Source organism: Ascaphus truei, chromosome 1 (genome assembly GCF_040206685.1).
Source record: "Ascaphus truei isolate aAscTru1 chromosome 1, aAscTru1.hap1, whole genome shotgun sequence".
Lineage (NCBI taxonomy): Eukaryota > Metazoa > Chordata > Amphibia > Anura > Ascaphidae > Ascaphus > Ascaphus truei.
In genome coordinates, this window is record NC_134483.1 from 110,972,078 (window position 1) to 110,998,956 (window position 26,879).

Here is a 26,879-nt window from a genome sequence, read left to right on the forward strand (position 1 = left end):
TCTTCTACCCATCTAGGAAGCACTGGTGGAAAAAAAGAAGGGGGTAATGGGTGCAGGGGGGTGCCGATGTATACCGCGCTGCTCTGTCGTCTCACCAACACTCCGGTCTTTCTGCTGCGGCTGGCTAGTACCCCCAAATCCACTCCTCCGATCCAAGCGCTGACATTAACCGTGGCACGGGTTTCCTGGTATGGCGTCACTTCCGGACGTGACGCGATGACGTAGTGACCCTTCCCGGCCGGCTAGTGGGCTGTGTGCTGTAATCCTCCGCCCAACAGCAGAACTGTAGTGATGACTGTCCTCACAGGGCTCACACAAAGTGTGTAGTAGGAAAGCCCTGTGTCTAGTAGGAATGCAGACCCCTAGCTGCTCCTCCTACGCGTTTCACCAAACAGATTGGCTTCCACTTGGAATAGTAAGAAGCAAGTACATGCACAGTTAACATTCTATTAACTTCTGTGCATTCACATGTTAACATCAGGTAACTGCACTTCATACCGTAGATAAGGTTTTTTAAGAGGGGTTCTTAGGAACCCTTGAGTTTCTTGGGTATCCATAAAGGGTTCCCTGCAATGTTCAGGTCATTTGAAAGTTATACCAAATACAGAAAAAATTTACAGTGCATCTGATGTCAGGCACGGTATTAGTGAGGGTTGAGGTTCCACAGAATTTCACAATATAATTATAGGGTTCCTTAACAAAAAAAAAAGCTTTAAAACGTCTGCTGTACTGAATAGGTGCCAAAGACTCCAAGTGATTTCAGTATGTATTCTGTATTCTATGGCAGAGCTGTACCACCCATGTAAGCAAAAAAGCATAAGCATGCAGTATTAGCGGTATATAAGTAGGCGTGGGTCTGTGTTTAAGGGTGCAAATCTGTGTATATCATTGTGTCTAAGTTTAGACTTGATCCGTTCCTATAAGTATGCGTTGGTGTGTCTGCCTGTATGCATAAAGAGATCAAAAGAAACCCTTGGAATAGCACTTTTATGGTCCTGCAAAAGGAGGGTTGTGCTTGTATGAATTTTATATTTACTGGTAGATTACTCCTTGTCCAAGTTCTTGTTCTGCTTTGAAGGTCTGTATTGGAAAACAAATGGTTTGTCTAGTAAACCACTGAAATGTAAATGATCAAATGTACAGTATTTGTTAGGTAGCCTAGTAAAGATTTGCCCCCAAACTACCTATTCGCAAAGCAACATGACGTGCACAAAGCACTAGGTAACCTGTATAAATGTATGGTGTACAGAAGCTGCAGAACCTAGTGTATCTAATTGTGCAAGTGACACCATACCATGACACATTTATTACATTGGGACTATTATTATTTATTCTAACATTACATGTATCTGTGATCATAGGATTTTTTTAGCTAAAAATCTCCTGTTACATCTTCATTTTATTGAGTAGACATTAAAAAAAAAAACAAGTCTAAACACATTAATTGTCTCAACAACTGTGTATAAAAAGGGGCAGAAGCAGCTACATTAATGACGGACATCAAGAAAAGGTATGAAATAGATGTCTGGGAGCTCAGCAATATATCGTTATTGTGAAAGGAATTGTGGTACCCTTGCAACTAAAATCGAAAAGTCACCCACACTTTTTTTTTTTTTTTTTGGTATTTGCAGGGGGGGGGGGATGAAACAATGTTCCCAATAAATGGATTGAGTGACAACCAGGATGGCACAGATGCTGCAAAATATGACCATACTATGCCTCCACCAAGGATAAAAAGTAAGCATGTTCCACCAACATACATCATGAGAGTGAGTGTCTTTTGCCAGCTTTTCAGTTTTAAAGCATGAAAATAATAGCACCTTCTACAAATCGAGCAGCCCATCATTGTTTTTTTCTGGTGTGATACGTGGGATATATTATCATAGTCAACATGGCCATTGAATCCAATGTAAACTTATTTTCTGAGCTATATTGGGATGTGTTGGGTTATCTGGGGGAGCAAAGCACGTTCCACAGTACATCTTTATATCTATTTCTAATAGTATAATAGCTAAATGTTTGGTGCAGCAACACGATAATTAGAGTTGGGCAATATGTTGGTGTAATGGCAGTACTGCAATAATTATAAATGACAATCAGCTGTACTGTAGAATTAAGTTATCACGGTTTTACGATCTGTTGGTCGTGGGAATCATTAAAATATAGACATACATGCTGTATCTGTTTGTTTCTCTGTGAGATTTATGACATGCTTCTATGTCACGTGAGACCAGAACTTTTCACACCGGGATCACTATCCCCAGACGGGACACAGTAGTAGAATAAACGAAAGTTTATTCTGGCAAGCCAGAAAACACACAAATAACACAATGAGATTGTAACACTCACCAACTGGGGCCTGAGGGGGGAAGAATTTAGCATCAACTTGGTGCAGAAGCCGGCTTCGGTAGGCTTGACCTGAACAGCTTCTTCTCCATCTTCTCAGTGCTATTCGCCAGTCGTGATGTCACAGTCTTCGGTCCCCGCTCCAGGATCAACTCATACTCTGATCGCCCAAGCCCCTTACATAAGCCCCTTAAATAAGCCTCAGTCTCCTACCTTTTTCGCTGGAGCAGAGGCCACTGACCAATCAGCGCACAATTCGTGATGGTGCAGCCAATCGGAGGACAAGGGCTCGTCCGGCTGCACCAATCGGAGGAGGGGGCTGGGCTAGGGACCCCGGACTGCCCATCGGGGAGTGAGCTACTGGCGATTGGGAAATTCGAACTGGCCAATGGGAATCGTGCTTATGGGGCAGAGATCTGGCAATGGTTCCCCTGGCCAGCCCCCTACCCCCGGCTGGGTAGGTGCCCCAGCGTCTTGACGAACAAAGGCTATGTACCGCCCAGAACCAGTTCCTGGACATGAGTTAGCCCTTCCCAACTCACCATTGTCCCGGTACTCAAGCTGCTCCCAAGCTCTGTCGTGAACCGGTATTTCTCTATGCAGCCCAGCTCAGTGAATTACTGTCTCTACACACAGAGAAATAATAGAAACACAAAGGACATTGCTGGCATACTAACTGTGTGGGGAAAACACTAACACAGGGCATACACGTGCTTTTTTACAATCCCAGTTCTTCAAGACACAGTTCCCCCCTTCCAGATATCACACAGTGATATCGCTCTCTTCTAGAAGAGGTTACACAAAACACATAACATACAGGCCAAAATGAGCCTCACAGAGGCGGCCATTAGACACAGCTTTGGGGCACCCAGCCAGGCTTCACCTTTATTATGTGAGGCTGGCTGCCCCTACAGTCACATTCTACTCCTCCCATCTTTAGTGGGTTTTTTTTTAATGCATCGTGATTAATATTGACATGATGATGATGATGATGATGATGATGATGATGATGCATTTCTTTTGTCACAGTGTGTAACAGTAAAGATATTTATCTTGTCTTGTGTATCTTTAAGAATGATTATATTAACGTTGAGGACATTTCTTTCATAGACTGCCACTACTGACTAATCTGTGATTAGATCTTTATGGTATGAAGTGAAAATGTTGCACTATTTAAATGTAATCTCTGAAGTGAATACAAATATAATAAACTAGCTGTACCTGACATAATATACGCCAATCTACCAGATCTTTGTGAGGGGGAAGGGGTTAACCAGGCTTATAATAAAGGTCAAGCCCACTTGGTTAACCCTGACCCATGTGTTAGGGTCTTAGAATGTCAGCTCTGGGACCCAGATGTCGAAAATGTATTACTCCAACTGTATACTGATTTTGCGACATTAAAGAATTATATGATTTTTGCCTTTAATGGGATGCTGGAATCGGGAGATTTCTAGGCTGTAAGTTTCAGGGTGGGTTTGGCAGAGAAAGTCTTTGCTGAATGTGTCTATGTAGCAGGGTTCTGGAGTTATGGGATACACCAAAAGTTGTATCCGGAGATGGAGTGATATCTTCGGATACAGCTTAGCGCAGTACTCTGCCAACCTCGGACCCTGAAAACGTTCTTACGACTCACCGCCAGAGTCCCTGCTACAACATCTTCTAAATGGGTATGAAGAGGTTAAAAGATATCTGCAGGTATACACAGTCAGTCAGTCTCTCTCTCTCTCGTATAGCAGAGGTACCCACATACATGCCCAGGTATACTGAACCTAGTTTAGGGGTTCAGGAGCTGCTCCAGCTAGATTATAAAGCTGAGCAGGTTTTTAAAGTGTCTAAAAGTTTTAAAAGTTATTTTCTCCTGTGTGCCAAAATGAAGCTCGTGATTGTAGGGAATATACCCTCACTCAATTCCTGAAACTAGAATAGGAACCCATAACTTTTAGCACACAGAAAACAGGACACAATAGATTTTATTAAATGGGTATCGTTTAATGTGTGTATATATAAATATTGATAACCTGTATATGAACTGAGGGCTTTCTAAGTCATGGATTCTGGAAAACCCTGCTGGCAACCAAGCTTGGTGCCTCTGTGTCTGTCCGGAGTCCTTACGTGAAAGGCTCAGGGATGCCAAGGTTTTAGAACAGGAGGGGGACTGCAGTTATACTTGGGTACCCGCATCCTGGCCTAACACAAGGCTGTCCGATGACCATTTGCCAAAATCCAGACACGGTGGAGTCTTTGCAGAGGGTGGGCTCAGAGGCGGAGGGGCCAAGTTAACCCATGCCCCCTTGCTACCTGAGAAAAGGTGCCCGCCCTGCGGTACAATACTGGCAAATCAGTGATTGGCTGGCAGGAGAATTCCCATGCTCTGATAACCTGTCCAGGTTAGTGTATGAGGGCTGAGAGCTTAAGAGGGCCTGCAGCCAATGGGGAGCGCAGATTCCAAGCACCACCCCAACAGCGCAAAGTAATTGATGTCCAGGACTTTTTGTTAGTAACTACCGGTCATTGGAAAGTGCTCTAAAAAGTTGATCTGAAGGAATTTCGTTCCAGAAACGGATTTATTCGTTAGCCCCATCCACAATAAGTGTGTTAATCTTGAATTGTGTGTCTGTCTTTTATAAGAAATAAATTACCATTTATTTTACCATCTTGTTTTGCTCAATCAAATGATCCCAGTTATAAAAAGGTGTTGTAGAACCTGATCTCCTGTGACGGGCTTCTAAAACTGGTGGCAGCGGCAGGATAGATTGAGCCTATGTTATAAACTCTGCGGGGCTTATACCATAGCGGGAAACTCGAAGATTGCGAGCTTCCAAAACAAGCAGTAATCTACACACGTTACACAAAACGAGAAAAACACAGGTTCTCTTTTCCCTTAGCTTAGTGCCTGCGGGTGAACATGGACAAGTACCGGTCATGGGACCGCTCAAAGATTGTTGCCCGGTGTGAAAGCTATGGGTTACCAACAGATGGTCGGTCAAAGACTTTACTGGAGGAGGACTTGGAAGCTCACGAAGCCCAGGTGGCTTTACACGTGGAGGACTTGCTTTCAACTGCAGTTGCAGTGGTAACATTTCAGCCAGGGTCACAGGAGGTTAATCCTACCCCGGTGGCGGCTGATGGACATGGGGAGGGAGCGGGTGCCCATATGGATGTTATTGGGGGTATTTATTTGGCAGCTGGAAGTTTTTTTGCATTGGGGGGTGGGAAGTTTTTTTTGGGGAGGGGTGGGGGGGAGGCGGTCAAAACTGTAGTCCTGGGCCCCGGGAAATCTGTCTGCGGCCCTGAAGAGGCAGGCGTCCGCTAACACCAGTAATTGACTAAATGCTAGGGACACATCATATAAGGAGGTTGACAAAGGGACATGGCCTAAGGGCCACAACGTGGCGGTGAGGTACCCGGCATTCCAGAGCCCACTCATGGACCCTCTATCGGGACGGTAGGAACTTGATCCCTTACTTAATTTGGTTCTTTAATTTAGATCGGGCACCCAAGGTCTGAATCTTAGCAGCGCCTCCAAATGTAACACCCTTTCCCTATCTCTATGCGAAATAGCGGTAATTACTAGATACCTAGGGTGCTTGGGCCCCTATTCTTCTCAGCGTTCATCAATGATCTTCCTACAGCTTGTAAGGGAGCTTCAATACACATGTATGCAGATGACACAATCTTATATGCACACAGCCATAGCCTCTGCGATCTTGAACACATACTTCAGTCTGACTTTTTGAGACTTGAAAATTGGATTTCCCAAAACAAACTGTTTTTAAACACTGACAAGACTGTAACAATGGTATTTGGGACCAATGCTACATTATTTCCAATGACTCAGTTCCAGATCAGAACCAATGATAAAACCACCCTAACACCTGTTACTAGTTTTAAATACTTGGGTTTGACTCCCATTTAACATTCGGAATGCACATTGATACCCTGACATCCAAAACCTATGCCAAACTAGGTGTACTTTACAGGAACAAATTCTCCCTAAGTGCTGGTCAGAAAGCGTATCGCACAGCAGATGCTAATGCCAATAATAGACTATGGGGACATAGTATACGGCTCGGCACCTCAAACCCACCTTAGCAAGCTTGACACCCTCTACAATTCAATATGCCGTTTTGTTCTCCAATGCAACTACAACACACATCACTGCGAAATGCTCAAAGAACTAGCTTGGCCATCACTTGAGTCTAGGCGCAAAGTTAATCTCTCTTGTCTTGCCTTCAAATACTTTCTTGGCAAGCTACCCGTCTATCTGAACAGCTCCTCAGCCCTACCACATGCTGCACTTATCATCTGAGATCTGACTCCAAAAGTCTGTTCATGGTCCCAAAGCTCAGCAAAGTATCCGGCCGCTCCTCCTTCTCTTACCATGCACCCCAAAACTGGAACAATCTACCAGAGACTCTCACAGCCACCACCAGTTTAAGTTCTTTCAAAACTAAAGCTGTCTCACATTTTAATCAGGTCTGTAACTGTTACATACACCTATAATATATATTATCTTTAACTGTGCACGCAATGTCTTTGTTATAATGTATACCCTGTTCACTTATGTAACTGTATTTGTAACCATGTATTATTTGTCATCTTAACTCTATGCCTAGGACATACTTGAAAACGAGAGGTAACTCTCAATGTATTACTTCCTGATAAAACATTTTTATAAATAAAATAAATATTCCCTGGTGTCCAGCAAACAACCCTTCCCAATGTGTGTATGAGGGCAGCGCTACCCTCCCCCTTGTGTTGGTGCACAGGTACCTTCCTGGTTGCCACTTAACCAGGGAGTACTCCAGACAAGCTGCGGTCAGCGACGGGGTCCCACGGCGCGGGGTCTGACAGCAGCCCCTCACACCCGGATGCTGCATGAGGCTGCTGCTGAAGAACTTCTCTGCTGCTTAGATCCTGCTCCGCTCTGATCCCTCACCACAGGTAGATCCCTAATGATATGGCTGGCCCTGCACACTTCACTTCAGTGAGGGGACTGCCTGGGGCCTAGTGGTGTATGTTTCTGGCCTAGTACAGGAGCCTGCCTGCTCCCTGGACACTACCTCACTCCTTGCAGGCTCCGGACCAACTGCCACTAACGGTCCAGTCCCACGGAGGAAATCCTGCTTCTTAGAACCTTTCCTTTCGGCGGCGCTAAACCCAAGATGGCTGCCACACCACACACAGCAATAGGCTGAGTGACTGCGCCAACCACAACATGGCCGATGCAACTTTGCTGCTTCTCCTGAGCAACGGAGCTGATCTCCTCCACAGGAGCTAAGGAGGGGGGACCCCTGCTACACATACATACATATGTAGCACATGTTCCCCTGCTCCCTCTGGGAGACCATGTCTATTGCTAGGTGTAATGCTGATTACCTGTGAGGTACGAGAGCTGAGGTACCCGCGATGTAGTTGGGGAAGACAGGCAGACTTTTGGGGATTACTCTGGTTCTTTCCTTCTTGGTGACAGCGCCTCCAGACATAGGAGATTCATCAAGGCTGAAGGCGGTCCTTACTCCTAATACCTCCCGCCACACAGACTACCGCGGAACCAGAAGTATAAATGAAGATAGTCTGTATTACAGCAGCCACTGCTGGTGTTGTTACAGCCTATGCTCCAGTTGATAAGGTAATCCCTGGCTTCTGGATGGTACTGGCCTGCGGGTAATAGTGAGGCCTCTCTGGGTTAGATTAGTGCCTCAGCCCATGAGGGACTGAGAACATGTCTAACTCCCGGCCAGGAGGAGACCTTAGAGCTACCCCATGAAGGGATAGTCTGGAACCCCAATCACTAACTGAAGGACCCACCCCTAAGGGGCTGAATTTCATACTATAATTTAGGCACTTCCTTCCTGTAGCTCAAAGTGGGAGGGCCCAATATATGCACCACCACTCCTGTACCTCAGGAAGTCAGCATGAGGAGGGGGTAAACCCCATAGGACAGCCTATCACTGTCTGTGTCTTACTAGAACTTACATGACAGGGAAGGTAGAGAGATAGCTGGACCAACCATTGCCATACATACATTGCTGAGTAGCAGACAGTTGTGCAAATTTCCTGCGGAATAGATAAAACTCCAGCATATTTTTATTATTTAAATAGATCATTGCTTTGTCATAATTTAATTTATCAATGACTTGAAAGCCTAGTAAAAAGGGCCTACATGTTTTTGTAAACCTTTGTAATGTATCATGTTTTGCGGGCTGAAAAATTATGAAGTTCAACTGAACAGAAAATTCTGTTTTGTAACCGTATGAGAATTCATGGTTTACAAGGATTTTTGCCACAATCCACAAAGAATTGTACATATACAAGACATACTTGTGAAGGAAGTACAAATACAATTACGGCCTGACTACGTTTAACAAGTGAAAGCACATGGGAGTCTAATTTCAACCTGCATGAGCAAAAAAATGTTCAGTGTGCAAAAAGACTCAGCTGTCAGAGTACAGATTGAAGGGTCCTGCCCTTTTTTCAGATGGGAGTGGCAAATAGTTACAAAGCTGCTATCTTGTTGGGTTCTATGATCATTCTGGTGTCGTTTCTACATCAGGGAATTCTTGCTGATCACAGCTGGGTGAGTTAAGCACTTTGTTACTGTAGAGTACTTCAGCACAGTACTGCATGGCTGGGCATGCCAAAAATATATGGGTTACAGCAGGCGTTCTCGACTCCAGTCCTCAAGACCCCTCAACAGGTCAAGGTTTCATGATATCCTAGCTTCAGCTGTGCTGAAGCAGGGATATCCTTGAAACCTGACCTGTTGGGGTGTCCTGAGCACGAGTTGAGAACCTCTGGGTTACAGTGTAGTATTCTGGTTTTTTTTTATTTTGCTAATTTTAATAGGAAAACAGAGCAGATTTATTTTAATTCTAAGTAATGATTGTATGAATATGTATCTCTGAGAAACATACTTGACAGGTTTGAAAGGTTGCATATTACATCATATGTGCAGTAATAATACACATGTACAATGTGTTAAACATTCAGAGTTCAAAACATTTGCGATAACGGATTTTGGACATTTGCAGCTGGTTACGTTTCCAAGACAAGAAACTGCATTGAAAAGGGCTAAATGTGAATTTCTACCTTGGACACTAATCAACACTTTTTTTGTTTGTTTTGTTCCAATGCTTCATAGTTTCACAGATTTGTTCAATCATTTGCAGTAGCTACCAAAGCACTTGTATATTCAGAGCAATACTTGTCATGGTGCTGACCTTACAGGAGATTTCTAACCTGTTCTAATACTTGTCATGGTGCTGACCTTACATGAGATTTCTAACCTGTTCTAATACTTGTCATGGTGCTGACCTTACAGGATATTTCTAACCTGTTGTAATACTTGTCATGGTGTTGACCTTACAGGAGGTTTCTAATCTGTTCTAATACTTGTCATGGTACTGACTTTACAGGATATTACTAACCTGTTCTAATACTTGTCATGGTGCTGACCTTACAGGATATTACTAACCTGTTCTAATACTTGTCATGGTGCTGACCTTACAGGAGATTTCTAACCTGTTCTAATACTTGTCATGGTGCTGACCTTACAGGATATTACTAACCTGTTCTAATACTTGTCATGGTGCTGACCTTACAGGAGGTTTCTAACCTGTTCTAATACTTGTCATAGTGCTGACCTTACAGGATATTACTAACCTGTTCTAATACTTGTCATGGTGCTGACCTTACAGGAGATTTCTAACCTGTTCTAATACTTGTCATGGTGCTGACCTTACAGGAGATTTCTAACTTGTTCTAATACTTGTCATGGTGCTGACCTTACAGGAGATTACTGACCTGTTCTAATACTTGTCATGGTGCTGACCTTACAGGAGATTTCTAACCTGTTCTAATACTTGTCATGGTGCTGACCTTACAGGAGGTTTCTAACCTGTTCTAATACTTGTCATGGTACTGACCTTGCAGGATATTACTAACCTGTTCTAATACTTGTCATGGTGCTGACCTTACAGGATGTTTCTAACCTGTTCTAATACTTGTCATGGTGCTGACCTTACAGGAGATTTCTAACCTGTTCTAATACTTGTCATGGTGCTGACCTTACAGGAGGTTTCTAACCTGTTCTAATACTTGTCATGGTGCTGACCTTACAGGAGGTTTCTAACCTGTTCTAATACTTGTCATGGTGCTGACCTTACAGGATGTTTCTAACCTGTTCTAATACTTGTCATGGTGCTGACCTTACAGGAGGTTTCTAACCTGTTCTAATACTTGTCATGGTGCTGACCTTACAGGAGATTTCTATCCTGTTCTAATACTTGTCATGGTGCTGACCTTACAGGATATTACTAACCTGTTCTAATACTTGTCATGGTGCTGACCTTACAGGAGGTTTCTATCCTGTTCTAATACTTGTCATGGTGCTGACCTTACAGGAGATTTCTAACCTGTTCTAATACTTGTCATGGTGCTGACCTTACAGGAGGTTTCTAACCTGTTCTAATACTTGTCATGGTGCTGACCTTACGGGAGGTTTCTATCCTGTTCTAATACTTGTCATGGTGCTGACCTTACAGGAGGTTTCTAACCTGTTCTAATACTTGTCATGGTGCTGACCTTACAGGAGGTTTCTAACCTGTTCTAATACTTGTCATGGTGCTGACCTTACAGGAGATTTCTAACCTGTTCTAATACTTGTCATGGTGCTGACCTTACGGGAGGTTTCTATCCTGTTCTAATACTTGTCATGGTGCTGACCTTACAGGAGGTTTCTATCCTGTTCTAATACTTGTCATGGTGCTGACCTTACAGGAGGTTTCTAACCTGTTCTAATACTTGTCATGGTGCTGACCTTACAGGAGGTTTCTAACCTGTTCTAATACTTGTCATGGTGCTGACCTTACAGGAGGTTTCTAACCTGTTCTAATACTTGTCATGGTGCTGACCTTACAGGAGATTTCTAACCTGTTCTAATACTTGTCATGGTGCTGACCTTACAGGAGGTTTCTAACCTGTTCTAATACTTGTCATGGTGCTGACCTTACGGGAGGTTTCTATCCTGTTCTAATACTTGTCATGGTGCTGACCTTACAGGAGATTTCTAACCTGTTCTAATACTTGTCATGGTGCTGACCTTACAGGAGGTTTCTAACCTGTTCTAATACTTGTCATGGTGCTGACCTTACAGGAGGTTTCTAACCTGTTCTAATACTTGTCATGGTGCTGACCTTACAGGAGGTTTCTAACCTGTTCTAATACTTGTCATGGTGCTGACCTTACAGGAGATTTCTAACCTGTTCTAATACTTGTCATGGTGCTGACCTTACAGGAGGTTTCTAACCTGTTCTAATACTTGTCATGGTGCTGACCTTACGGGAGGTTTCTATCCTGTTCTAATACTTGTCATGGTGCTGACCTTACAGGAGATTTCTAACCTGTTCTAATACTTGTCATGGTGCTGACCTTACAGGATATTACTAACCTGTTCTAATACTTGTCATGGTGCTGACCTTACAGGAGGTTTCTAACCTGTTCTAATACTTGTCATGGTGCTGACCTTACAGGAGATTTCTAACCTGTTCTAATACTTGTCATGGTGCTGACCTTACGGGAGGTTTCTATCCTGTTCTAATACTTGTCATGGTGCTGACCTTACGGGAGGTTTCTATCCTGTTCTAATACTTGTCATGGTGCTGACCTTACGGGAGATTTCTAACCTGTTCTAATACTTGTCATGGTGCTGACCTTACAGGATATTACTAACCTGTTCTAATACTTGTCATGGTGCTGACCTTACAGGAGGTTTCTAACCTGTTCTAATACTTGTCATGGTGCTGACCTTACAGGAGATTTCTAACCTGTTCTAATACTTGTCATGGTGCTGACCTTACGGGAGGTTTCTATCCTGTTCTAATACTTGTCATGGTGCTGACCTTACAGGAGATTTCTAACCTGTTCTAATACTTGTCATGGTGCTGACCTTACAGGAGGTTTCTAACCTGTTCTAATACTTGTCATGGTGCTGACCTTACAGGAGATTTCTAACCTGTTCTAATACTTGTCATGGTGCTGACCTTACGGGAGGTTTCTATCCTGTTCTAATACTTGTCATGGTGCTGACCTTACGGGAGGTTTCTATCCTGTTCTAATACTTGTCATGGTGCTGACCTTACAGGAGATTTCTAACCTGTTCTAATACTTGTCATGGTGCTGACCTTACAGGATATTACTAACCTGTTCTAATACTTGTCATGGTGCTGACCTTACAGGAGGTTTCTAACCTGTTCTAATACTTGTCATGGTGCTGACCTTACAGGAGATTTCTAACCTGTTCTAATACTTGTCATGGTGCTGACCTTACGGGAGGTTTCTATCCTGTTCTAATACTTGTCATGGTGCTGACCTTACAGGAGATTTCTAACCTGTTCTAATACTTGTCATGGTGCTGACCTTACAGGAGATTTCTAACCTGTTCTAATACTTGTCATGGTGCTGACCTTACAGGAGATTTCTAACCTGTTCTAATACTTGTCATGGTGCTGACCTTACAGGAGATTACTAACCTGTTCTAATACTTGTCATGGTGCTGACCTTACAGGAGATTTCTAACCTGTTCTAATACTTGCATAGACACAGTTAATCTTTTTCTCTAATGTTTTACGTAGGGAGCATGGGCCAGCAACATGCGGTCAGCTCAATACCCAAAGAGGAAGATGACTCCTCGGTTTTAGTGGGTAGAACAGAAGATTTTAAGAAATCCAAGCGGATCAGAGCCACGGTGAATGATCGAGAAGTTGCCATATTTTACCACGAGGGGCAATACCACGCTTTGGATCTCCGCTGTTACCGTAAGCACATTGTACAATAGCCCCTTAAACTGTTGGGAAGAACTGCAGGCCACTCAAGCAGTTGGAGATACAGTAAGAGACTTGAAAAACCACTTATCGTCTTTATTTTCGCACTTTCTAATATGCTTTTGTTACAGATGCAGGAGGACCGTTACATCTTGGAGAAATTGAGGCAAGTTAATATAGCGACACAGAATACTAATTGTAACTTGATTATTTTATTCTTTAGTTCCTCCTCTTTTAGTAAAATGCCCATAACAAGATTATATACTTTCATATCATTATAGCACATTGAAAGTAAAGCTTATTTTATATGAGATTGGCACAGATCTCTCTGTCTCTCTCTCTCATATTCCACTGGCAACATTGCCATTAAATCTTGCTTAAACACTGTGGGTTCCTCATGGTATCTGGAGTTAACAATATCACTCACTACATCAATGGAAAAGCTTTACGAGTTGTCAACATATGTTTGTTTTATTGGCTATTGACATACTGTGGAACTAGCATTTCATTATTCTAATAAATACTTTGTATTAGGCATAGCACACTGAATCTATTATCAGTATATAAAGTGGTAACATAAGCTGCAATAATTGATTTCAAATGCAAAGATGCAGAAATATTTCTGCACAGTAACACACATGCTCTATCATGTAGCATTGCGTCATATATTTCATTTTACAGAACAAATAAAGCATTTGGTCAGTAATAGACAGCAGTTGATAAACCATTAGAGTCTAGCTGCTTCTTTCAGTTTGGTAATGGCCTTAAATATTAGGATCAGTGGGCTGTAAGGTGCCTTATGGACTAAGGCCACCAAAAGTGGTTGCTTTGCTTACATTTCTCATTGTAGTTAAAAAAAAAAAAAAAAAAGGGAGGGGGGGGGGGACCTAATATTGCTGATGTGAGGGTGGTGGGAGACATAGCTTCTTATCTATTTGCACAGGCCTTGCAAAAAAAACACTGATACATGTTATCTCTTGCAACAAAAAAATAATGACCTAACAGGGAGATGTTCTGCCAGGAACATGTGCGCACGTAATAGAAGCTATGGAGTTTTTTTTTATTTATTTTTTTTAGAAGGTCTTTAATAAGAAATTCAGGGGCTTGAATTGATCAAGTTTTAAGTTGCCAGTGATTTTTTTTTTTTTGCCTTAATAACTAATTTTGGATTAAGGAGTCTGAAATTTATAACGTCATTGTCTAATTTTTTTATTTTTTTTTGGTCTTGCTACCTGTTCACCTTCCCCTCCCCTTGTTTTCTATACTCTTGCATGTGATGTGGGTAAACAAACTTAAAGTATGTATCTTATATTAGGTACACACATGCTCCTAGTCACTCCTACTCCACGTGGAGAGATACTGTACTTGTGAATACAGGTGAGATAACCGGCAAATATGCTAATTTAAATAAACTGCACATACTGTATCTTGCACCTTTAGATTACCATATTTCCCCTGTGTGTTCACCGGTATCTCTCCAGGTGGAGTATACAGTAGATCAGGGGTGAGCAAACTTTTTAAGCCGAGCCCTCCTTCTTATCCATGAAATTTCTCAGGCCCCCCCTGCCTGATGGGGTGAAGGTCATCGGGAAGCGCAAAACCATGTAAAACAGAAGAAAATTCCTGATGGTGCAGTATTGTGATTATTGTGTGAATAAATATTCAAGGTGCAGTGTGCTAAATACTCACAAGTATAGGGTGAGTATTGTTCCCATAAAGGTATCTTTAAATGACAGCCCGTCGGACCGTCAGACAGGTAAGTGGAGTGGTAAGTGCTGGAGACAAGGTTTAAGACTCCTGAAGAAACCGCAATACGGAGAAACGCGTAGAGTGATGCTGACGAGTGAAGATTCCCACAGGATCGGAGTCCCCCAGAGCAGATGACGTCACTTCCGGTTTCCGGTTTGGGTGAGACGCACCAGTGACGCACGCCGAGGCGGAGGGGGGACTGAGAGAACAGCTATTACTTTGCTGAGATCCGATCTGTGTGATCTAAACGCTTATACTCTTTTAAACCTTGTCTCCAGCACTTACCACTCCACTTACCTGTCTGACGGTCCGACGGGCTGTCATTTAAAGATACCTTTATGGGAACAATACTCACCCTATACTTGTGAGTATTTAGCACACTGCACCTTGAATATTTATTCACACAATAATCACAATACTGCACCATCAGGAATTTTCTTCTTTTTACATGGTTTTGCGCTTCCCGATGATCTTCACCCCTTCACTGTCCACGGGATCGAGAGAACGACCCCACACTGGGTTAAGCAGCATCCATCTATGTTTGTATTAAGTATCACAATTTATTACACTTGTTTATATATAGATATAATTTTTGAGCGCCACGTTTGATATATTTGCTTTTCACCCCCCTGCCTGATGTAATCAAAATCACATGAAAAAAAAAACCTTTATTAAACGGTATACAAAGTAAGTACAAATATGTCTAAAGCCGCGCGTATAGTGCCCGCGACGGAGATGCGTGACGTCACCCGTCGCTGCTAGCGAAAGTTGTATTTCGCTTTGTGGCGGCGCCGGCGACCAGGCCATTGATTGGTTCAGGGGCTGTCACATGAGGCGACAGCCCCTAAAAAAAGCAAATATTGCCGGCTTCAAAAAATCGCGTTGTGCTTACTATAAGAGCACACGGCGGCGACAATGCATTTGTTTTCGGGCGTCGCGGCACTATAAGCGCAGTCTAAATACTTACATACTTCAACAGCTCGCTCTTACAAAATTAGGCTGCGTCCACGCTGCCGCGGAGAGTGGTGACATCATCAACTCTCCAAGCATGAGCACAGGGTGTCCTGCATAATTTTGCAAGCACGAGCGGGGAAGTGTTTACATTTTTTTAATTATTATTTCTGTACATTCATAGTATGATTGATATAGTGGCAGCCGACCCTTTCACTTGCAGAGAATCGCAGCGAAGCAGGTTGCCAGCGGAGGAGAGCAGGAACACAGCGCTATTGCAGGGCAGACACCGGAAGGAGGGGCGTTTGACATCAAAGCGCTCGCGCGTGCTCCTCCCTCATACCTCCGAATCACGTGGCCGCCACCTGCACTATCCTGTTCGGCCGCCCGCGCACATCTTCGGCTGCCCGCACACCACTTTTCACCTGCGCATCCAGGTTTTGCCGCATGCGCCCCGCCAAAATCTTGCGCCTGGGGTGCCCCCCCAGTTTGTGCACCGCTGCATTCAATCACAACACCCACTCAATCACACAGACAACACACTCAAACCCCCCACACACACACACAACCCCCCCCATACACACACACACTCCACCCCACACACACACTCCACCCCACACACACACTCAACCCCACACACACACTCAACCCCATACACACACTCTCAACCCCACACACACTCTCAACCCCACACACACAAACACACTCAACCCCACACACACACTCAACCCCAAACACACACTCATCCCCACACACACACACACTCATCCCCACACACACACACACTCAACCCCACACACACACTCAACCCCACACACACACTCAACCCCACACACACACTCAACCCCACACCCACACACTCAACCCCACACCCACACACTCAACCCCACACACACACTCTCAACCCCACACATACACACTCAACCCCACACACACACTCAACCCCACATAACCACTCAACCCCACACCCACACACTCAACCCCACACACACACTCAACCCCACACACACACTCAAACCCCCCCACACACACACTCAATCAATCCCCCCCCCCCCACACACACACACACTCAATCAACCACACACACACACACACACACACAATGAAACACACACACCTGGTGGGTGGGGGGAGGGAGTAACTAAGCCTGCTCAGGTCCCCCCATGTGCTGCTGAAAACGGGCGGGTAACAGACAGGAGGAGGAGGGCTTGTCTGTGTGCAGGGAAGGCCCCGCAGCAAGGCCCCGCCCCCTCTGACACAGACAGAGCAGGGAAGCAGCCTCTGCACGGAGCTTCTGGCCGCCCGTGCACAGCTCTGCCCGCCCCCAGGTTTCCCCGCACGCAGCCCGCGCCCCCCCTAAATAATCTTGCGCCCCCCAGTTTGCGCACCGCTGCAGTAGATGACTGTGTAGGTTTCTACGTCTCTCTATCTCCCAAGTGACAGAATAAATATTTATATTGAAACAGTATAATATATCCTGTTAGTGTTAAAATTCACTATAACAGAGTTGCATAGTGTAATATTAGAAGGAAGTGAGACTTGACAAGAGGTTCAAAAGCTTTAAGCATTGAAGCTCGTATTTGAAAACTGTCCCTTGTCAGAGGAAACGGGTGAATCTCAAGAGAGCTGCCATTTTTACTGATGACAGATTCTAAATATAAGTCTACATTAATTTAGGAGGTAAATGTTGGTTATAAAGGCGATTTCCTCTTCTTGTGAGGAGATTTACTAAATCCCTAGACTGGTTAGCACACCACAATCCCGTGTTAAGTGCCATTCAAGACCACAACACTATTAACGCAGGACTGAGCTGCGATAACCTGCATCGCAGATTCATGAATGCCGCTGTTTAAAACCTTACTTTGAAAAGCATTTGAAGTGGATGTGAAAGTGTGTTTTTTATTATTGCGGTATGTACACTGAAGAAGTAGTGATTGCATCCTTGATTGCAGGAGAAGATAGTTATAATAAAGAAAGGTATCTAATTTTCTACATGTTTGTGCTGAAAAGACGTATTTAGTTATCTTTAAAAAAAAAGAAAAAGGAAGCTTTGTGCTTGGATACAAAAACATTACATATACTCTATTGGAGTATCTCACTTGTAACCTTGACCTTTTGAAGTGGGTAACCCCAGACCAAATCCCAGTGTCTGCTCCTTGTGACCTTGGGCAAGTCCCTTTCTCACTGTGCCTCAAGCATTACATTTAGATTGTAAGCTTTATAGGGCGGAAATTCGCTATCCTGCTAAATTCTATCTACAGCACTACATAAGAAAAAAAAATAGTATTGTATACTTTATTCACCTTTTTTCGGATCTACTGGCAGCAGATGAACTTAATGAAAGAACAGAAACCAATAGCTAGAACAATGATTTATCATTTATAAGGCAGCCAGTTGAGAAAAATGTTATCCTCCCTCTTGAATGACATTTTTATATTTCTATCAGTTAAATCCCAAACTTTGTGAACACTACAGTACTCCTCCTATTCACATAGCCCATAAGACCTTTACAAAATAACGTTCAGCCAAAAATCAAGTCCTTTCATATAGTGAGGTGAAATATCTAATAAAGCTATATGAACTGCTTACAGTAGAAAGAAATAAACCCCCTCAGTGCTGAATGATACCCCGTGCTTTCATTTTGTTCTTTACGCTGGAGCAATTGAATTGGATGCATGGAATATGGATAATATTTATTTTTAAACTCTCTTGTTCATTGCAGTGTATTGCTTGTCCAAAATGGTTAGGGTCGTGATTACACACAACGCGCGTCGCGCCAAAACAAACAGTATGCTTCCCAGCAAAGCGCATATACCTACCGCGACTGTCACACCGCTTGCTACTGCAATGCGGGCGACAGTTGAAGCGTTTATGAAATTTGTTTTCTGGTTGCGACGTCCAATCAAAAAACAGATTTCAGCCTTGTCTCCCCTGCAGTCGCGCGCGCAGGGGAATGTGCTTGTGCACATGTCGCTCTGCGACGTCACAGATGCGCGCGCATTGTAGTGCATAGGTATAATCGGAGCCTGAGGTTTTATCCTTGCTATAAGATGTATGTTAAGTTATCTTTGAGGGAATACTAAACTGTCTTTGTTTGTATGCAGGATATCAATGGACAGTCTTGCATTGTTTGTCCATGGCATCAGTACAAAATCGCTTTGGCGACTGGTGAAGGACTGTATCAAGGAATCGACCCTCATGCCCACAGCCCGGCACCAAAGTGGTTCTCCAAGGGTGTGAAGCAAAGGATTCATAAAGTAACTGTCAAAAATGGAGGGGTCTATGTAACTCTGTCAGACACAAGTATTTGCTATGATTCTGATTACTATGCATCTGAGAAGTACAAAAAGACTGTCAGCCCTGTAATGAAGACGTAATTGTCCTGTCCTTTCAGTACAAGCAAAGTCCTTTTTTTGTATTGTAATCACCACCCATAGTGAGGTTGAGTGGGGATCATCTTTCTGTCTTGCTATTGTCCTTCCAGACATCATAATCTGTTGCAATGGTAAAACTGAACTGGGCGCTATATGAAGCTGATTATTACTTTTTTCTTCTTCTGAATTAAATAAATGATTCAAAATGTGACCTTAAAGATGTATACTAAAATAAAAGCTTTTATGTATAAATATTTGCGTAGGTAGGAAGTTTAACCAGGTGCCGTCCCTCACAACGCCAACAGTTTACAGGGTTAATGTTACCTGTGTTTTATTTTTAGATTGTAAGACCTACCAATGTTATTATATAGATATAGATTTATCTTTAACGCTTGTCACCATACTGAATAGACCATAATGACATTGCTACACTGTATCCTGCAATTTAGCATCACATATTTTCTAGTAACAGTTCACTAGAACATGCATATTCTTAAAGTTGATTGTGTGATGTTTTTCTCCAAGCACTACAGTATACAGTATTTTCCTATATGATGATGATAATGAGCAATTGAAAACCAATTACCACTGCTGTAGCTTCAGCAATGGCCTGGTATTAAAAATCACATTGATTTAATTGGGTGGAATGTCTATTCTACGCAGGAAAATTGTATTGTATATAAAACGTGACTGTAAAGTTAAAGGGTAGTGATCATTTTTTTAAGATTAAGATAGATATAGTCCATTTCTGGTATATTAGCTCCTTGTCCATCATCGTCTTGATGCCATTAAAATAAATGGCTGCCGCGGGAACTGGCCCTGTGTTTTTCATTTTTAATCCTGGTTTTGTTGTTGTTAGAAATGTCAGTTTGAAAAAAACAGTTTTAACAAAGTGGTTATCCACCTTGGCCTCGCTATTTAAGTAATAATCCCTGAAGAACAGGGCATTACTGGCCAATTTTGCCCTGGCTGGAAGAGTTGAAGGCCCGAGGCGAAGCCGAGGAACTTTAACTCACCCAGGGCATTATTGGCCAGTAATGCCCTGTTCTGAGGGGATTATTACTCTGATAGGCTAAAAGAAGGCTTTTTTTTTTCATAAATAAGACACTTTTGTATAGTTTACATAGATTGTTTTATTAAAACGGTAAATACATTAAAGCACCTCTATATACACGTACACTGCCGCTATCTATATCCACACACTACCGCCCACTCTGTGTACACTCGCGCGCACACACCACACGGCAGCTCTACACACAAACCGCTACACACACACACACACAAACACTCACTCTGCTGCTACACACAAACTCTGTAGCTACATCCAAACGTTGCTGCTGCTACACACACACACACAACAGCACCACACACACTGCAGCTCTACACACACAGACCAGCTGCATCTACACACACACAAACTGCAGCAGAAACACACAAACACACAAACTGTGCATCAACACACACACAAACTGTGCAGCAGACACAAACTGACACACACAAACTAAGAGTGAGAAGGCATAATCAAATTCTGCATAGCCAAGTATTATTTAAAAATTATAGTATTAATTGCTAAATAAACATAGTGCAGAGTAAATGAGTACTTCAGCATTACAGTAGGTGATACCTTTTTTATTTGGACTAACAATGGATATTATAAGACACGTTTTTGATAGTTCTCTCTTCCTCAGGTCGAGCATCAGGTATGCTCTCTTTCTAGGGTCAAACAATACTGGTTTACAGAGATTCCATATGTTTAACACAGATGTAAAATAAAACAAGATAACAATCTAAGACAGGAGATGTGGAGAATTCATTGCTAGTCCAAATAAAAAAGGTATTACCTAATACTGAAGTATTTACTTACTCTGCACTATCGCAACTGTTCTGACAAAAGGAAAAGCTGATTGGCTGGAAATAAACACATTGCAAGCTGCAAAAATTCCGGGCATTACTGAATGAATAATGCCCGGAATTTTAACCAATCAGAGAGGAGGGATTTCAATAATGCCCAGAAATTGACTGCTTTAGCCTATAATTCTTCTTAATTCATAAATGAACATAAGAATGTTAATTTAAAAAAAAAAAATCTGCCTGTTCTCTATAAACAATACAGCAACTCTAGACATTATAGTTTGCTGGCCAATGCTATAATAAACTCTTTGTTTTATACTGACTTTCTATAAGTGGACTGCACATGTCATTTGTTAAGGGCAGGTTATGTTATTGAAAATCGTGTGTTTTTGTTTTTAGAAATTGATTAAAAAAAAATAACATTGAAATACTGGCAGTTTAGTTGTACTGTGAAAAAATAAGTACGGGGCAATACATGCAGTATTTGTTGATGTTTATCTGTAGATGTAATGTGCACAAGACGAAAGCGATGACGCATGCAATAGTTCTGAGAATTTGCATGACTGATTACATTCTTGGAAGCTTCTCTATAAAGGGAAAATATCACTTGTACAGTACTTGGAGACGTGTAAAAACGACTTGGGATTCCTATGTGCCAGCTCGTGATATGCTCATATATTTATGTTGAGAGGAATGCTGTAGTGGTGTACAGTAGTTTTACTGTCTTTGAAGTGGGTAGAATCTTAGGGTGTTATTTATTAAGCTGAGGAAGTGTTCGGGGATCTATTGCACAGAAACGCAGATTATTTCATGAACTCCTATCACTGTTTAATAAATAGCCCCAATACAATGGGCTGTATTTACTAAGCTGTATTATAGCATTAGCCACCTTACAACGCCATATCTCTATGTATCTTAGAAACCAAAAATTTGATTGTGAGCTTGATAAGGCAAATTATGTACCCAGTATTGTGTACACTGCCATTCAAAATCAGAAAAAGTCTTACACTTGTTTTAAAATTCGCTAACCTTTGGTATTGCACAATTTGAAAAGGCGATAAACAGTGGCAAATCTGAGTTACACACATGTTCTTTAGCTCTGATTCAGCCTTTTTAACTGTCAGTGCACAAATATTTTGGTGATTAGCTATTACACAACTATCATAGTATATTACACACTTATACAGCTTTCATTATTTTTGTTCATATTCAGAATAATAGCATCTCAATTGTTACTATCCATTTTTCCTATACATACCAGTACAAGTAGATTTACAAAATGTTTAAAGAAACAAGAAGTGGGACAGGAAGCTGTCTGTGTAAGAAAACGGGTAAGAATAATGTAACTCCCATTTGATCATCACAGCAAACCCGATCTAATACCCTAAAACAGCAATACAATTATTCCAGTGACCATATCAATTCATGAAATTAGTAAACTCATTAGTTTGAACACTTAAGGAGGTGGGATTCGTCAACACTTCACATTTAACTACACACTGTATAAGCGTCATTGCACCTGCTAACACAATGTGTTAGTGCTATTGAAAACCATGGTTAAGCCGATAACGTGCTCTTTAACGCGTAATTTTGTGGGATTATGGGAGTGATAATGTCTGCCATATCTGTACATCACACATTGATAAACAGTCTCCTCAAACCTAAACGTGTGCGTGCGTGCGTGCACACGGGAAGGTTTAAAATTGTAAACAAATGACATTGGTTTTTTTTCTCTCCTGATACTCTGCTCTTTCCCAGTCCACTTGGCCTGGTGATTCACTGAAGCAGATGTTAATGGCAATCATTAACTGCATTATACAGTAGCGAGGAAAAGGGATGATTACGTAAATTCCATGATCATCTTCTTGAATAAAAAACAATCTTTTCTTAAATATCCAATAGAGTTTATATTAACCATTTCCATGTCTTTTGAAACAAAATGATATATGAATTAGACAAATGACCCTAATTAAGAGTCAGGGTTTTGTTCCCGCTAAATTAAAGGTTATAATTAGAATCCAGTGTTTAAATAATTAGGTAGATATTCAGGTGTGAGTTTGGGGGGCTTCATCCTAAAGAACTTTGTGAGTTTGGTCTGTACCATACAGGTGTGTGGAAACACAATATGCCACAAGCAAAATCTCCGAGGACCTGACAAAAGCAGTTATTGATGCTCTTCAGTCTAGAAAAGGTTACAAGCCATTTCTAAGTATTTGGGGCTCCACAAATCCACTCTCAGACAAATGGAGAAAGTTGAAGACAACAGTCACTCTACCCAGGAGGAGTTGAGTTGTCCTACCAAAATCTCTCCAAGAACAAACCAACAAATTATCCAGGATGTCACAAAGAATCCAAGAGTAACATCCAAGGATCTGCAGGCCACTCGTCTTGGCTAAGGTGAGTTTTCATGACTACAATTAAAAAAACACGGAATAAGAATGGTGTTCATGGAAGGATAGCCAGGAGAAAACCACAGCTATCTAAAAAGTACATTGTTGCCATCGGAAGTTTGCCAAAGAGCACATAGGTGATCCACAAGACTTCTGGAACAATGTTCTGTGGACAGACAAGTCAAAAGTAGAACTTTTTGGCCTTAATGAGAAACGTAATGTTTGTCGAAAACCAAAACTGCATTCGAACAGAAGAACCTCATCCCAGCTGTCAAGCAGGTCATGGTTTGGGGCTGCTTTGCTGCGCAGGACGTGGACGGCTTGTTGTCAATGACACAACCATGAATTCTGCATTGTGCCAGTCAATTATAGAGTAGAATGTCTGGCCATCCATCTGTGAGCTGGAGCGAAAGTGGGTCATACAACAAGACAATGATCCTAAACATAGTTACATAGTTACATAGTAGATGAGGTTGAAAAAAGACTTCCGTCCATCAAGTTCAACCTATGCTAAATTTAGACAACAGATACTTTATCCTATATCTATACTTATTGATCCAGAGGAAGGCAAACAAAAAACCCCATTAAGGGGAAAAATTAATTCCTTCCTGACTCCAAGAATTGGCAATCGCATTAATCCCTGGATCAACATCCTTCCCATGTATACTTATTTGGTATATCCCTGTATACCTTTCCCATCTAAAAAGATGTCCAACCTTTTTTTGAACAAATCTATTGTATCTGCTTGACAGTTGGGATAAGGCTAACATACAATCAGATCTACAAAAGAATGGCTGCAGAAGAACAAATTCCAGGTTTTAGAATGGCCTAGTTAAAGTACGGACCAAACCCCATCGAAATGTGTCAGGACCTGAAGTGAGCTGTCCATGCAAGGATGCCCTCAAATGTCACTGAGTTGAAGCAGTTCTGTAAGGAAGAATGGGCCAAAATTCCTCAAAACAGATTTAGAGACTGACCAGCAGTTACAGGAAACAGTTGAAGTTGTTATTGCTGCTCAAGGGGCACTGAATCTAAACGTTAACATACTTTTTCTCACACAGATATTGAATGTTTCATTATTTGTGGATAAATGTTGAAAAGGTATCATGTTTTTGTGTAATTTGTTTGATCAAGTTATCTATCATTACCACTTCGATTAAGAACTAATAACATTTTAGGTTTAAAATATGTGAAAATCATAAGTGGTTCACAAACTTTCTCGTCGCTGTTTACAATATGCTATTGCTTCTCAGATTCACCTTCCTAAACGGGATACTGCATACAAATCCATATGCCATTTTCCCATCTAATTTAAAAAAAAACCACCATTCGCTTTGTTACGCTTGAGGAATTATTTTGGCTATCCCTGTAATATATACACCTTTCCTGCTTTAAAGTACAAAGTTCTCCAGCATAAGTTACCCAACTAGCTAAGCAGCATACTGCATGTATCCCAGCATAACAAAGAACTTACTGACTGTGTTCATCCACCAGAATTTGGAATAATGTATTTGGTATTCTTACATTTCCCAACCCAATTGAAATAAAATTCTATCTGTTACATGTGTACGCATTAAATATGTTTATACCAATATCTGTATCTCAGTATTGTATCCAATGGTATAAATGGCTAAATATGAGGTGCACATCTCAATGAATTGTTCCTGGTAAAATATTTGAAGAGAACACAAAAAAAAATCTATGCCCATAATTTCATGACATTTATTGTAGTGCTAATGAGCAGATGATGCACAATCGTATTATGGAACTAATCAGTATGTCCTAAAGATAAGGCTAACAAGCTTGTAAAGCTTCCAGACAATGAACGTATGAGTCAGTTTGGCAACTAAACAACTATTTGATGCCACAGTAGTTGAAGATTGCTGGAAAAAAAACAAAATGTTCTGACCAGCTTATTTTCCATTTTTAGATTTGACATCCTGTTTTTTTTTAACCATTATTTATGTGTATTATAAACCAACTCCAAGTTAAACAAAAATGTTTTTTGTTAGAACTGTTACCTTAAAAGTTTTTTTTTTCTTTCGTGAACTTGCATGTCCCTTTCCTCTAAGTGGAGACCTGTAGTGATTTTACTAATCAATCCACTGCAGGTGAAAGCACTGGCGATAATAACCAAAAGAAGTGGAGAAGGCATTGGCCAGCAATTTGTTGACTGCTAGAGTTTAAATGCAAGCCCCTTCACAATTCACAAGCAGGTTTATTGTCCCTCCTGCTCTAAAGGGGCTAAAAGAACTACAATGTTGTCAGCTAATTAATGCTTAACAAATGATGCAAATGAAAAGCGCCAGGTACAAAGAGGTGATGACTGGCTTCGTTCCCTTTCCAAATAAACTTGTAGAAATATGAAAAAAAAAACACAAAGTTGCAGGCCAAAGAAACCTAAAGATTTTTTTAAATGTTATTCCTGTAAAGTTTGCAACCATGGGTCAAATGAAAAAATTCTGTTTTAAATCATCCAGAATAGGGGAATGTTTTAAGAACAGTTTTTGAACTGTAAAACTAATAACGTAATATCTCCTGGAGTGTTCTTGCGGGCTCCAGTCTGTAGGAAGCACAACTAGACCTGTGCACTTCCGCATACTGGAGCACATTGGAAACATAAGGAAATAACTTTTAACCCATAGTGTCCCAAAACATTTTAAATTAATACATAAAGGGAATCCCTCATGTTTAAAATATAGGGTGATCGAACACGTTCAGAAAAAGTGGGAGAGGTGGTGATACAACCCGGACCCTATGAGAGGGAAACTTTTTGGATTTTTACATTTAAAACATTACTACCAAATGGGTTAAATGCAGAAATAGAAATTGGATCCTTTAATTTCTGAATGTAAGTATATTTTAAAATGCGTTTAAGATATAATTTGTGATCTGTACAATATTTAATCCCTGTTTTTATTTCTCTTATCTCCTTTATTTTTATTAAATTGTTGACTTTATCTATGAAAATGTGAGTCTCAATGTCTATCTCTGTGTCATCCATTATTAGATGTATGTAAGTCATATAGAATAATTGAATAGCAATTATTTTATACTCTGTAATATTAATAAGTGATTTCAATATGTGCTCAATGTGTATGTGTATACATAATCATGTGTTTTATATTTCTATTATTGATGAGGTGTTTTTAGTTTCATTTGTATCTAATAAAATAGCATTTTAATTCATTCATTATTAATAGGAATGCATTAAACTCAAATTGAAGGTGGAAGCAGAGACGCCCGCGCTCGTGCTGTCAAGTAGAATAAGCCCCTTGCTGCTGGATGCGTGGAGGTACTCCCAGGTCACTCCTGTGTAGGAAAGCCCTAAGGCGAATTTACCATACAACAAAAAAACAAAGATGCACACAGCGTACCGGTGGTTAATAAAG

The 26,879-nt window shown here is 41.5% G+C and overlaps 1 protein-coding gene across 4 annotated transcripts; it reads left to right on the forward strand.

Moving 5' to 3' along the window:
* Window positions 1-26,879, forward strand: RFESD (Rieske Fe-S domain containing). 4 transcript variants are annotated; one of them, XM_075593294.1, is made up of 6 exons: window positions 1-481; window positions 1,632-1,737; window positions 12,984-13,166; window positions 13,304-13,338; window positions 18,977-19,129; window positions 26,691-26,879. In XM_075593294.1, the coding sequence occupies exons 2-6, from the start codon at window positions 1,650-1,652 to the stop codon at window positions 26,805-26,807; spliced, it is 576 nt and encodes a 191-aa protein (XP_075449409.1). In that variant the 5' UTR covers window positions 1-481; window positions 1,632-1,649; the 3' UTR covers window positions 26,808-26,879. The 4 variants fall into 4 exon arrangements, with proteins under 4 accessions (XP_075449409.1, XP_075449416.1, XP_075449406.1 ...); XM_075593301.1 differs by lacking the exon at window positions 26,691-26,879 and adding an exon at window positions 20,935-26,462; XM_075593291.1 differs by lacking the exon at window positions 26,691-26,879 and having other exon boundaries at window positions 3-481; window positions 18,977-20,928.

What these genes read in the sequence shown, in the direction of transcription:
- RFESD (XM_075593291.1), top strand. Translation starts at nt 1,650, where the DNA reads ATGTTCCCAATAAATGGATTGAGTGACAACCAGGATGGCACAGATGCT. An exon ending in GCCTCCACCAAGGATAAAAA is followed by an intron (nt 1,738 to 12,983) that starts GTAAGCATGTTC and finishes TGTTTTACGTAG; the next exon opens with GGAGCATGGGCCAGCAACAT. An exon ending in TACATCTTGGAGAAATTGAG is followed by an intron (nt 13,339 to 18,976) that starts GCAAGTTAATAT and finishes GTTTGTATGCAG; the next exon opens with GATATCAATGGACAGTCTTG.